Here is a 12,567-nt window from a genome sequence, read left to right on the forward strand (position 1 = left end):
TGCTGGCTGCCGGAGTTGAGCCGGAATTCGGGATTCGGGTATCTCAAACATCTCGCTCAAAGACGGACGGATACGATATTGCGTGGAAAATGGTTATGAGCGAAATTGAAAGTTTCTGGTTTGCATGGAACCCGAGGATTCAAATGTTGCGAGCACGGCATTGTTGGCTGCTCACAGTATGCCAACCGCACTAAAAAGGACCAAGTTCAGCCCTGCCCCAAGGAAATCTGGAGAAGTGGGTCTCCAAGCTGGCCCCCGGTTCTCTCTCGTTCGCCTCGTTCCGCTCATCCCCCTGCAGTGCCCGTGTTCCAGACCTGTGCTTACGGGCTCCTCTCCAAAACATGGCCTTTCTACTCGTACTCTCTCGTCCTCCTTGTACAGACAGTACAAGCACTGCCATCAGGCTTGCCGTGCGCCTTTCATTCTGAGCCACTCCAGCACGGCGCTTTATCGACCCGTAGTTTCCGCCCGTTTCATTCCCGCCCTGCTGCTAATGGTTGTTCTTTTTTTTTTTTTTTTTTTTTTTTACCTTTACCCTTGCATCTCGGGGCTTTCCGATCTGCGTCTGCTATCCAATTCCAGAGCTTCGAGCCGAGTGACGACGGTCTCGTGGCGTTTTCTGACTTGACCACCTGATTGACCGGCACCCACGGCCAAAGTGCAGCTTAAAAAACAACTTAAATCATTTAGAACTCGGATCGCTTTAGGAGCCACCCCTTGCTTTTCTTCGTTTCGCGTCGCCGGAAATACCCGACGGTTTACGAGTCGAGTACCGAGCCGAAAGAGACGGTCTGTTGCCGTCTACGATCCCGCATCTGAGCACAACCGAAAGCAGAACCCCGTTTGGTCGTCGTACAGCTTTAGAGTAGACAGACCCGACACGCCCGGTCTTGGCTTGTGATACGCGCCGGGGTTTTCGATAATTAAATACACTCGCGCCTCCTCTGCCTCGCATGACGTCGTCGTTGGAAGAATCTCAGGATCGGGCCCGCCCCGCAATCGACGAGCACCACGCGTCTCCCCCGAGCACTCCCGAGAGTAACAGCAAACGCAGGGAAGCTGGCTCTCAAGACGGGCCGGAACAGCAGAACCAAGATGGCTTGAACGAGCAGTCGCCCCTGCTCTCTCCGACCTCCTATTCGGGCGAGGACAATGGCTTGGAGGACGGCCGACCCCTGGCCGGGGGCGCCGACGAGAAGCAGGCGAACATGAGCGTCTGGTACCTCATCTTGTTGACCATCGGCATCGGCGGGCTGCAGATTGCCTGGTCGGTCGAGATGTCCAACGGCTCGCCCTACCTGCTGTCCCTCGGCCTCAGCAAGTCCCTCATGGCTCTCGTCTGGATCGCCGGGCCTCTGTCCGGAACCCTGGTGCAGCCGTACGTGGGCATGCTGAGCGACAACTGCCGCATCCGATGGGGGAAACGCAAGCCTTTCATGATCGGAGGCGCCCTTGCCACAATTGTTTCCCTGATGTTCCTCGCGTGGACAAAGGAGATCGTTGGCGGTTTTCTGGGCCTGCTCGGAGCCGCTCCGGATTCGGAGGGCGTCAAAGTCTCAATCATCGTAGTCGCAGTCCTCTGGGTTTACGTCCTTGACTTTGCCATCAATACAGGTAGGAGATGCTGAGGTTAAGTGGCCCGGGATGTCTTATCCGTTGCTGATGACAATGTAACAGTGCAAGCCGCGATTCGTGCCTTTATTGTGGACTGCGCGCCCACTCATCAACAAGGTCAGGCACCTCTTCGGTTTCTTTTATTGTAGTTGGACATATGAGGCTGACTGGCCCCCAAGAGAGCGCAAATGCCATGGCGAGTCGCTTCGTCGGCCTCGGAAATATCGTAGGCTATCTCGCTGGCTACATGGACCTCCCTTCGATTACGTGGTTCTTCGGCGACACCCAGTTCAAGGACCTGTGCGCCATCGCCAGCATTGCCCTTGCCGTGACCGTCGCTCTGAGCTGCATCACGATCCACGAGAGAGACCCGCGGCTCGAAGGACCTCCGTCCAAGAACAAGCCGGGCATCCTGGCTTTCTTCCGCAAGATCTTCACGTCCATCAGGCGGCTCCCGCCTCAGACCAAGAGGGTTTGCCAGGTGCAGTTCTGCGCTTGGGTCGGCTTCTTCCCCATGCTCTTCTACACGTCGGCCTACATCGGAGAGATCTACGCCGAGCCCTATCTCGAGGCGAACCCCCACATGACCCCCGAGGAGCTCGACAAGCTCTACGAGGAAGCTACTCGGCAGGGTACGTTTGCCCTGCTCATATTCGCCATCATGGGCTTAGCCACCAACGTCTTCCTCCCTTTCTTTATCGCTCCGACCTACGAGACCCAGCGTAACGTGACGGCCGTCGCGCCCGGGGAAGCTCCCCGCGCGATCAAGGGCTACGACGAGGAGAAGAAGTCCTGGCTCGAGTACCTGATCATCCCGGGCTTCACCCTCCGCCGCGCCTGGATGCTGGCCCAGCTCCTGTTTACGGCCAGCATGCTCTGCACCGTCTTTGTGCGCAGCGTGACCGCCGCCACCTTCCTCATCGGCCTAGTCGGCATCACCTGGGCACTCACCCTCTGGGCGCCCTGGGCCATCATTAGCGCCGAGATCTCGCGTCGCGACGAGATCCGCCGCGCCCAGTACGCCCAGCGCAACCTGTCGCCCGGCGGCCGCGCCGGCGTGGCCTCGCTGGACGGCTACTCGTCAGACGAGGACCGCGAGCGGTCCCTGACCAACGCCGACGAGGACCACGATGACGCCGACCAGGCCGGTGTCATTCTGGGCATTCACAACATGGCCATCGCCGCGCCCCAGATCATCGCCACCGTCTCCAGCAGCATCATCTTCCGCTTCTTCCAGAAACCCCGCGGCGTGCCGGGGGATCACAGCATCGCCATCGTGCTGGCCCTGGGCGGCATCACCGTGCTGATCTCGGCTTTCTTTATCCACCAGATCAAGGACGACGTTGGAACGCCGGTGGACGCCATGAGCGCGGTTGAGGACGGCGACGCGGCGAGCAGCAGGCCCAGCACGTCGCATAGTAGGCCGCGGTCATTCGAGCAGCTACCGAGGGCGAGCCTGGAGAGGGCCGCGCTGGTGAGGAACAAGAGCTTCTCTGGGGTGGAGTATTGAGACGCAGCCAAGGGAAGGGGGGGATGTGGAAGGGGTGGGATGTTAAGGTGTACTGCTCGGTGTCGCAAGACGGGTTGGATATCACGAGCTTGGCACCCCCCACCCGCCCCCTTTTTTTTGGATACTGACTGGGCTGCGGTGACATGAGATCATTGTGCTTATCTTCGGCGTGGACTGATATTCCGGAGGAGTTGGACGGCGCGAGGGTACGGCTTTTTTTTTTCCATTTCATCGCTGGGTTGAGTGTTGGTACATTGCTAAGTCAGAGGTATTCCTATTCCTATATGCATATACTCATTGCTACTGCTAAATTTCGAACTAGAAGTATACGGTAGGTGTCCATACTCGTTCTCCCGGTTTGGCGTTGCATCAAGCGACCCCAGCCCGGGAGCAGTGCCTAGCTATTTCGGCCCAGCAGGACCTCCGCGTCCGCAAGAGGAGCGTGCGAGCTCCCGTTCCCAGAAAGGGACCCGGGGAAAGGGGTCCTCAATTTGCGCGATGGCCTGGGCCTTACTGTTCTAGACAGAGTTCATCGGTTTAGACACAGTTGTTGGGTTTCTCATGGTGACGAACTCTGCTGGGCGGTACGGTATGTATTTATATACATGTACATATATGTACAGGCTAAAGTCGGCAGACCAACAAGACACTCTAGATCAATCACGGCTCGCCTTTGGCCCCCGGAGGCTCTCGTCCGCAAGCCTAGCAGAAAAGCCTCGTTTAAAAAGGCGGACCGCAATGCCTTTATCATATGGAGACTAATTATCGTGCAGCGGACGTCTAATATGCTCACGGCTGGTCTCTCTCTCTCTCTCCCATCTTGCCCCGAGCGGTTTCCGAGTTTATTTCTCTGTGCCATTTTACTATTGATAAAGGGGGCAATGATGTCGCAGAGTCGGTTTGTATAAGACCACGGGCATGGTAAACCCGGCAAATGCCCTCATTCCCATGTGTGTTTTTGCCCATCACCCCCTGAACCCTGAATTACCTTAACCCTAACTCCCTGGCCCCCTTTCTCTCATACCTTTATTTCCTTTTTTTTTCTCGTATAAAAATGAAGACGGCCGCCATCCTCGCGGCCCTCGCCGCCTCGGTCGAGGGCGCCATCCTCTGGGACGGCCGGTTCAACGACTTGACCAGCTCGCAGGACCTCAACAAGTGGTCGTGGAGCAACCAGGTCGGGCCGTACCAGTACTACATCCACGGGTCGGGCACGGTGGACAGGTACATCAACCTGTCGCCCGAGTACAAGAACCCGGCCGACTCCGGGTCCCGGCAGGGGGCGCGGTTCACGCTCGACAGCACGGCCTTCTGGAACGGGCAGAACATGCGGCGGACCGAGCTCGTCCCGCAGACGACGGCGCCCATCAACCGGGGCAAGGCGTACTACCACTTCAGCATGATGCGCAGGGACACCAACGCGCCGAGCCCCGACCGCGAGCACCAGATCTGCTTCTTCGAGAGCCACTTCACCGAGATGAAGTACGGCTGGATCAGCGGCGAGCAGGGCACGAGCAACGTCAACCTGCAGTGGATGACCAACCAGCAGAGCCGCTGGAAGACGGAGTGGAAGGCCGGCGTGTGGCACAACATTGCCTACGAGATTGTGCGTCCTTTTCTTTCCTTTTCTCCTTTTCTTTCTTTTCTTTCTTTTTTTTCTCTCTCTATCCCTCTGCTCCTGATGGAAAGTATGAGAAAACCTAAAAAGACTAACCTCCCAGGGGAACGCGACGGCGGCGGTGGAGAATAGGACTTCAACGCGAACACGGTCGGCTTCTGGCACTCGGAGGGCGCCGAGCCGCTCAAGCAGGTCGTCGCGCCCGTCCCCGTCTCGACCTCGTCCAACGGAGCGGACTGGCACCTGGGCGCGCTGGAGCTGCCCCGGTCGGGCTACTCGGACACCAACGAGGACTTTTACTTCTCGGGCGTCTACATCGAGGACGGCAGCATCACCACCGATATCAGCGGCCCCGGTAGGTTCTGGCCCTAGCCCTATTTCTTTCCTTTTTTTCTCTTCTTCTTCTTTCCCGCGTTTTATCTCTTTTCCTCGGTTACCTTGGTGGGAATACTGATTATTGCTCATGTGTAGCTTCGTAACATCGTCGGAGCTTGGAAGAGAACAGCGAGACAAGAACGGGGAGGGCGGCTGGCTGAAAAGAAAACAAACTGCGGAAAGAAAAGGGGGGGGGGGGAGAGGGGAGACCCAACCGGTCAGATCCATGTGGCTCCATCACTCACTCACTCCCTTGCGGAGCAATCCACTCCATGCAAATGCCCACCGCGAATGATACTCACTATATTGATTCATCATTACCGCACATTTTTTTTTCTTTTTGTAGCCAACCCCCTCCGCTCTCCAACCAACGGACTCAGTTCAAAGTCATGCCCGCGGACACGAACAGCGTCATTATGATCACAATTCCCACCAACCCTAGACACACTGTCAGTTGAAAGACCTTTCTGCTTTTGTCGAGATCTGCCACAAAAAATGGCCAAAGACAAGCGGTATCCTCAGGTTGTTCGCAGAGAGAGGCCAGAGGGAGAAGTGGACAAAAGAAAATAAAAAAAAGGGCCAAGAGACCAATCACTTACACGCCAGCGACCGCAGCCCGGCCATCCGCGCGTTGTCCTGCAGCACAACATAGACGTAGTTGTAGGCGGCGCGCGAGGCGAGGTAGGCCAGCGTCAGCTTGTTCATGCGCTCGGTGGGCAGCCCGGCGGCGTTGCCGGCCACGACGGCAGCGGCGTACAGGCCAAGCGTCTCGAATCCGTTGGCGGTCGCCGCCCTGGCGCGCGAGATGCGCTGGAGGGTCTTTGTTTGTTTTGGAAAGACGGGGGTCAGCTAAGTGTGTGTATTTAGGGGAAAACAAGGGGCAACACGTACGACCTTGTCTAGCGAGGTGTCTTTGGCGCAGAGTTCCTCGGTCTTGCGAGGGCTAGGGAGAGAGAGAGGAGGAGAGGAATCATGTCAGTATCGAATCTTTGAGGGAAAATCGATCCACTGGATCCACTGGAGGGACGGCGGTTATCATGGCCGGCAACGCCAGCAGGTCGACTCACTTCGCAATGTCATAGTTCCTGCCTGCCAACTTGGTGGCGTAGGCGTTTGGCACCATGCAGAGAAAGAAGGCGGCCGGGATCTAAGTCGATTGTGTCAAGTTAGTCGAGCAGCTCTCGATCGGATGAAACCACGGGAGAGACAAGTACTTACGGTGTAATACGACCAGTTGCCCGAGGTGAAATCAATAAGAGAAGCCATGATGACCAATTTGAAGCAGTTGCTACAGACTCAAAATCAGGCCCTATGTATATGAATATACGTATGTATGTATGCGCTCTGTATAACGCATTCAGCGGGAAGAAGTTGTAAGTGAAAACCAGCAACGTTCCAGAGAGGAGAGAGACCACGGCTGAGCCAACCGCGGTAAAGACACTTATCTTGCTCGGGACGAGGTAACCTCTTACCGCCCCTAAACCTAAACAAGGGAGCACACCCCTGCCCCTGCTCGTCTTTCTCCCAAGCCCCATACATAGTACACTATTAATTCCGGTATTCCTTCGTATTTCGGGCGCTATGTGTGCACGATGCAGTACAAAGGGAGACTCTGCACATTCCGTCCATACGATGCTAGACGCGAAATATATATGCATGCGGTTAACAGCCTGCTAGGATGTTCTTCACAATCGCCCGGCTCCATGAATGCCTCGTCCAACCCCCTTTCCGTAGAACAGCCGTCGTGACTGTGGCTGCGCAGTACCGAACCGTCGATCTCCACCGGAATGTGTCCGCTGCGTTGACAAGTTCTTGGCGCGCAAGCCGCGTGTGATTGATTGACAGCAAATGGACTCGGCATAGGCGGAAACGGCGCTGGAAACGGTACCCTAGGGCCGTCTGTGGAACTTCCATAACGAGAAACACCAGGCTCATTCATGACCATAGGAAGCCGCCAGATCCAACAAAAGATGGGATTTGTTGTTTTGGAAAAAAGGGTATCGTGACATCATAATGGCAAATAGAAAGGTATACCAGCGAGGATATCAAAAGAGAAACCAGACGGAGAAACATGGTCCTGCCCGCCGATGATGGTTTTGATCCCGGGTTCCACTGCTGAGATCCAGTTCCCTTGTCCACAACCAGCGTTTTCGAAATCGAGTGTCCCGCTCCAGTCGGTCTGTTGTCCATCTGTACGCCATCTCGGCGATGATATGCCCGACTAATAAGCCAGAGCATGCGCATCACATCGAGAGGCCGCCCAACCCTAAAGAACCTAAAGACCTCGCGAAAAAAAAAGGTACATGGGGTGAATTGAAGGAGTATTACCAAAGTGAAAAGGCATGCGTGCCAAATCGTAATGCAAGAACATAGAGACCAACCAAGTAAGTAGTTGGGTTGAACTAAAAAGAAAAGAAAAAAAAAAAAACAGGGGGGTATCCAAGGGGCGAAAATGTCGCGTGTTCGTCAACGGTGCTGCTTCGTAAGGCGTTAAACGGAGCCTCTGAGCCTCTGCTTGCGGGCGAGCCAGTCCCCAAGCATATCATCGAGCCGCTAGAACAAGACTCGTCAGCAAATCCGCTCCCCCTCCCCAACGCACCGCGAGAGAATCTGCGGGGGAATCCAACTCACCGTCGTAATCTCAGCCAGTTTGGCATTTTGTTCCCTAAACAGCGACCCGGCAATGGGGTGATCCAAGCCCACCTCGTCGACATTGTTCTTGTCGTAGACCACAAGGAGCAGATCCCGGACGTCGGTGCCCGAATCGAAGAAGGCCCGGAGCCTGGCATCGTCCCACGACTCCGACCTGTTCGTTGAGGGGGTCGTCGAGGTCTTCTGGGCCGACCTCTCCGCGGCCTCCTCGTGCTCGACCAGTTCCGGCGAGGGTGACGACGCGGGTGAGGCGTGGTCTTCTCCTTGGCTGGCGCTATCGCCCACCAGCGGCGGCGGGTTGCCACTGGTCACCGGCGACACCTGGACGGGCGATTCCGACAGCCGCTCGGCCGTTCGCCGCGGGTCGCTGCTCACGGCCGGTGCCGCCGCCGGTGCGGTGTTGGCTTGTGAGGCATCCGGTTGCGGTTCTTGCTGAGCTGCCTCCTCGGATACCAGTGGTGCTTGCCGAGTCGGGCCGGGTGCCGTGTCCTCGTCGTCAAGGTCCTCGTCGTCAAGGTCCACATGAGACTTCGTGACAGTGGTTCTGGCCGGCCGCGCTCCTGGTCTCGCGGTCTTCGATGAGGCGCTCTTGACCGGCGACGATTCCCTGCCTGACCTCTGGTCTCGGGGTTTTTCTTGGGGCGACGCCTTCGGACTCGACTCAACCAGGCGCATCGTTGCCGGGGGAACATTCGCCACGTTGTTGATCCGCCCCTCCGACAGGAAGGACTTGACATCCATGCCGTGCTCCCGCTCCCGGACGCTGTTGGACCTCCTGGTCGGAGACGGCTCGCCCCTCGGCTGCTTCTGTAACTTGCTGTGCTGTCTCTGAGGACCCGATTTCTCTGACGATGCCTGTGGCTCGTCTTCCTCGACATCTCTCTCCGGCGCGTCTGCGTCGAGCGACCGCTTGCCGTAGGAATCGTCGTCTTCGTCTCCCTTCGTCTTCTTATCCTTCCGAGAGAAGAACCCCCGTAGACCGCCTGATTTCTTGTCCTTGTCCTTCTCCTTTCTCTTCTTCTTGTCGTCTTTGCCAAAAACACCGTCTTTCTCGAGCTTGTCCAGGCTCGGGCGTTGCCTCACTTCCCTGAACTCGCTCGAGTCTCGTGGCTCATTGTCGTCGCGCAGCAAGTTCGGGGTCAACGTGATCTTCTTGGTTTCGACGGTGTCATCCTTAAAGAATGAATCCCGTACGGTGCCATCGCGCGTCTTCTTTGGCCCATCTGTCTTGGCCTCCGAAGTCTCCTCAGCCGCCCGGACGGCCGCCTTGTTAGCCGAGGATGTGTCGGTGTCACCCCCGGACTCTTGCCGTTTCGGATCCGTCTTGGATTGCTTCTGCTGCGACTTGGGCTTCAACGGCTCCACCTTGGCCGTCTCGTCTTCCAGTTCCCCGTCGCCGGAAGCTTGTTGCGACTGTTGCGACTGTTGCGATTGCTGCGACTGCTCCGACTGCTGCTTCTGCTCCTGCTGCTGCTGCTGCTGCTGCTGCTGCTGCTGCTGCTGCTGGGAAGAGGCCTCCGGGTCGGCGCCTTCTTCCTCGCTTGAGTAATCCACATCTGAATAGTCGACATAAGTAGGGGCCGCGAACTGGACGTTTTTGGTCTTCCGCCTCTTCATGGCGGACCTGATGGGGTTTCGAGTCTTGTCAGGCTGATCTCCAAGCATGGACGCAGACAGCTGCAGCAGGTTAATACACACGGCCTTTCGGATGCTACGCTCCCTTGGGCTTACATCGATGTTTCGGTGCTTGTTCAACCGAGCCAACCTCTCGGTTGGCGTTTCAATGTGTTCCGCGGGAAGATAGCCTGGGACACCGCCGCACGGTCAGTATCCGCGCCTCTGTTCGAAAGCTCACTGGCGGCTTACCGATGCTGCTGTCTTTAACGATGCGCACTAACCACCAATAGCTATTGCTGTCGTCGAGAAGAACCATTGTGTCTCCTTTTGTCGCATTGGCTTGTCCCTCGACGGTGGCAACGAAGGTGTGGAGAGCATAGACGAAGTCGAAGTCGATGTCCTCTGTGTCTTGTAAGCATTCGCCGCCCCAACCAGAGTCAATGAATCTAGACTCGGGGATCCCGAAAGAGTTGCCATGATCATCATCATCGTCATCGTCATCGTCATCCGGTTCGTAGGGTGCAATCAAGTCGTGCAGTGCGTTGGCGTTCTGCGTCTCACGATTCGCCGTATCCGGCCTTCCACCCACCGACCCTTCACCTCCTGCTGTCCCTTCCTCCTTATTCCAACAATCGTCCGCCGCGGCATAGTCCTCCTCCTCTTCGTCTGCCCAGGGCAAACTTTCGTCGAAGTGGAGATCGTCCGGGACACTGAGGGAGTCGCTTGAGGTGCCGTCTTGAGCCGCGGTATCCACTTCGAACTCACCGTCCGGAGATTGATGATGACGACAATGATCATGACCTTGGCAATGACAATGATGATGATGGCGACATGTGCTAGCAACAGAACGGGACAGTGCGACCGCGCGCTGGCGCAGTCCCTGGCCCTCTCTCCTCAACGGCAAATGGTCTGGACAGTCGAGGTATGGGGAAGATGACCTCGTGTCGCAAACACTCAGCAGAGGCGAGGGGCCACGCCATGTTGGCGATGGTGGTGGGAGGGGTCCGTGGATGCCCGGAGACAGAGTCGGGAGAGCGAAGGTCGACCCACCATCTTCGATCGAGGGCGAACTGGAGATCTTGTCCATCATGTCATCGTCCAAGTCGACCTCCTCGGCGTCGCCGTCCAGGTCGCCGTCGTCGACATCCTGGCCGGAGAGGCCGCCGTTCTGGGCGATCGCCAGTGCATCTTGGTGTGTAGTAGTAGCTCGCATGGTGTCCGCGCTACCGTTTCGCTGGCCACCGTTGGCCCGATCGAGAGCGGAGGCGAGGTCTTGAATGTCGTTCGGGCCGGGGTTCCACGAGACACCGGGCGTCCGGAGGTTCTCCTCGGCGACCTCGGCCGCAACCTCGCGAAGGGTCTCGGCTTGGTGTGGAGCGAGGGATCCGTCAGCGGTCGGCCTGTGGTGACTCTGCGCGGACGGTGCCTCGTGGGCTTGGAGGTCAATGGTATCTGGAAAGAAGGAGGAATATGTCAGAGGAACGGTCCGAGAGGCTAGGGAACGTGTTGCACGGCGCGGCACGGATTGGGCCACACACACATGGCTTGGGGGGTGCAAGAAAGCATGCGAGAAGGGACTGGGCCGTGGCCCACCCAGCCACGAGGGCAACCCCCAGGGGTCCGGGGGCAGGCGAGATGAAGGGGAGGCTCAAGCATACCAGCGCGAATAAGATGTGGTCTTGACATGATGGGGTTTTTGGCTGGCTTGTGCAGCAAATGCCCCCCCGCAAAAAAAAAAATAACTCGAGAATACGTTTCAATGCGGTTTGCGTTAGCAACTGCAGTGCCCGTCAAGCCGCCTAATTCTTGAGAATTGGCACAATCGCGAGATGCGTTTCTCAGGAGGGAGAGGGCTGGAGCAAAACCCCTGAAGCTCCAGCTGCGGCTGTGGAGAGGCGTCCCAGTTTTTGGCTTCGCAGCGACTTCGTAGTTGGCTTGGCGTCGCAAGAAGTGCTGCAAGGTCGGACATGCGACGGTCCACAGGCTCGACGTTTTTGTGTTAGGTCCTGCAACCACTCAAACGCCCGCCTTGGTTATTTATTATCAGGCAATTGGAACAGAGTTCGAGAAGCCGACTGAAGTTACTGGAGTTGCTGGGTGGCCGCGCGTATTTGGGTAGTAAGCTTGTTGATTTCGGGCCGCAGTGCGTGGTGCGTGTCCGTCATAAGCTACTGCGTAACTACACAATAGTTAACGTGCTGATCGGGCTCTCGAGGGTGACTGAGACCTGCCAACGAGGTGCTGGAAGTCCGTACTCAGAAGTTACAGTACGGATGACATAGTCGCCGCCGATTCATGTTTTTTTATGCCTTCTGCACGCCCTCGGGTTTATGTTTTCAGGCTTGCAGGTGCACTCGTGCTGCACTCGAGCCGCTGGGCAGGAAAAAAAGAAAATCAACTTGCAGAGGAAGCCGCAAGTCTAGTGTGCTGCCAGTACTAGTACGTCCGTACATGGCTATAGTATCATGATGGGCAAACAAGGCGTGATAGGATTTGCCGCTGGAATCGAGCATCAAGCAAAGGGCACTTCCTCAAAATGGAAGTGCACGTTGTGGGACATGATTGAACTTGAAACACCTCCTGGGGTCCGCTCAAACCTCGATAACTCTGGGAAGGGAATAGTTGGGTGGGGTGTTTCCGCTAATCCAAAATAGTGTAACCCAGACACACCCCACCATGCTCTCAGCATTGGTGGGTATGCAAGCCAGCAAGGTATTGTTGGGTGTTACACCTCCTCCAGGATAAATAATCCTAGTGCGATACATGCCCCACTTTTCTTCACTTTTTTGCAAGCCACTTACACAATCATCACACCATGTCACTCTCCTAATAATTTTCTATACGAAGGTACTTATAGATAAAATCCCTAGGTTAGGAGCCGAGTTTAGCCAGTATTCGAGTATAGGAATCTAGGTCCTATAGTGGCTAGCTCGAAGCCTAGATTTGAGCCTTATTGAGAATGTATAGCACTGGATGAAGGATTAGCTTGAACATCGCTACGATGTTCAATCGCTAAGTCTTACAGGGCTTTGACTGGCTGTTCTGGAGGCGTGGGAGGCAGTACCCCCTAAGTGTCTTCAGTGCCTAGCACACTCAATGCCCCGACGGCTTCTAAAGGTAATTGAAAACCAGGGGGGCAAGACTAGGTATTGATACTTTTATATTATAGAAATTGGTATTG

The 12,567-nt window shown here is 56.3% G+C and overlaps 4 protein-coding genes across 4 annotated transcripts; 2 read left to right on the forward strand and 2 right to left on the reverse strand.

Annotated features, from left to right (window-relative positions):
- Positions 1-811: 811 nt before the first annotated feature.
- P884DRAFT_6439 (major facilitator superfamily domain-containing protein) lies at positions 812-3,404 on the forward strand. The gene is made up of 3 exons (XM_069446000.1): positions 812-1,614; positions 1,678-1,731; positions 1,794-3,404. The coding sequence occupies exons 1-3, from the start codon at positions 954-956 to the stop codon at positions 3,122-3,124; spliced, it is 2,046 nt and encodes a 681-aa protein (XP_069301718.1). The 5' UTR covers positions 812-953; the 3' UTR covers positions 3,125-3,404.
- A 774-nt stretch (positions 3,405-4,178) lies between these two features.
- Positions 4,179-5,114, forward strand: P884DRAFT_274039 (uncharacterized protein; the record flags this gene model as incomplete). Its single annotated transcript, XM_069442664.1, has 2 exons — positions 4,179-4,730; positions 4,875-5,114. The coding sequence occupies 2 exons, from the start codon at positions 4,179-4,181 to the stop codon at positions 5,112-5,114; spliced, it is 792 nt and encodes a 263-aa protein (XP_069301719.1).
- A 345-nt stretch (positions 5,115-5,459) lies between these two features.
- P884DRAFT_326227 (uncharacterized protein) lies at positions 5,460-6,744 on the reverse strand. Its single transcript, XM_069445469.1, has 5 exons — positions 6,336-6,744; positions 6,185-6,264; positions 6,009-6,060; positions 5,717-5,936; positions 5,460-5,555 (listed from the first exon to the last, which is right to left on the reverse strand). Exons 1-5 carry the CDS (start codon positions 6,381-6,383, stop codon positions 5,494-5,496), a joined length of 462 nt encoding a protein of 153 aa, XP_069301720.1. The 5' UTR covers positions 6,384-6,744; the 3' UTR covers positions 5,460-5,493.
- An 863-nt stretch (positions 6,745-7,607) lies between these two features.
- Positions 7,608-11,072, reverse strand: P884DRAFT_295839 (uncharacterized protein; the record flags this gene model as incomplete). Its single annotated transcript, XM_069444361.1, has 7 exons — positions 7,608-7,670; positions 7,749-9,446; positions 9,501-9,574; positions 9,636-10,044; positions 10,152-10,222; positions 10,437-10,838; positions 11,045-11,072. 7 exons carry the CDS (start codon positions 11,070-11,072, stop codon positions 7,608-7,610), a joined length of 2,745 nt encoding a protein of 914 aa, XP_069301721.1.
- Positions 11,073-12,567: the final 1,495 nt, after the last annotated feature.

The sequence above is a fragment of the Thermothelomyces heterothallicus genome (assembly GCF_042370625.1).
Source record: "Thermothelomyces heterothallicus CBS 202.75 unplaced genomic scaffold P884_scaffold_1, whole genome shotgun sequence".
In the NCBI taxonomy this organism is placed as follows: domain Eukaryota; kingdom Fungi; phylum Ascomycota; class Sordariomycetes; order Sordariales; family Chaetomiaceae; genus Thermothelomyces; species Thermothelomyces heterothallicus.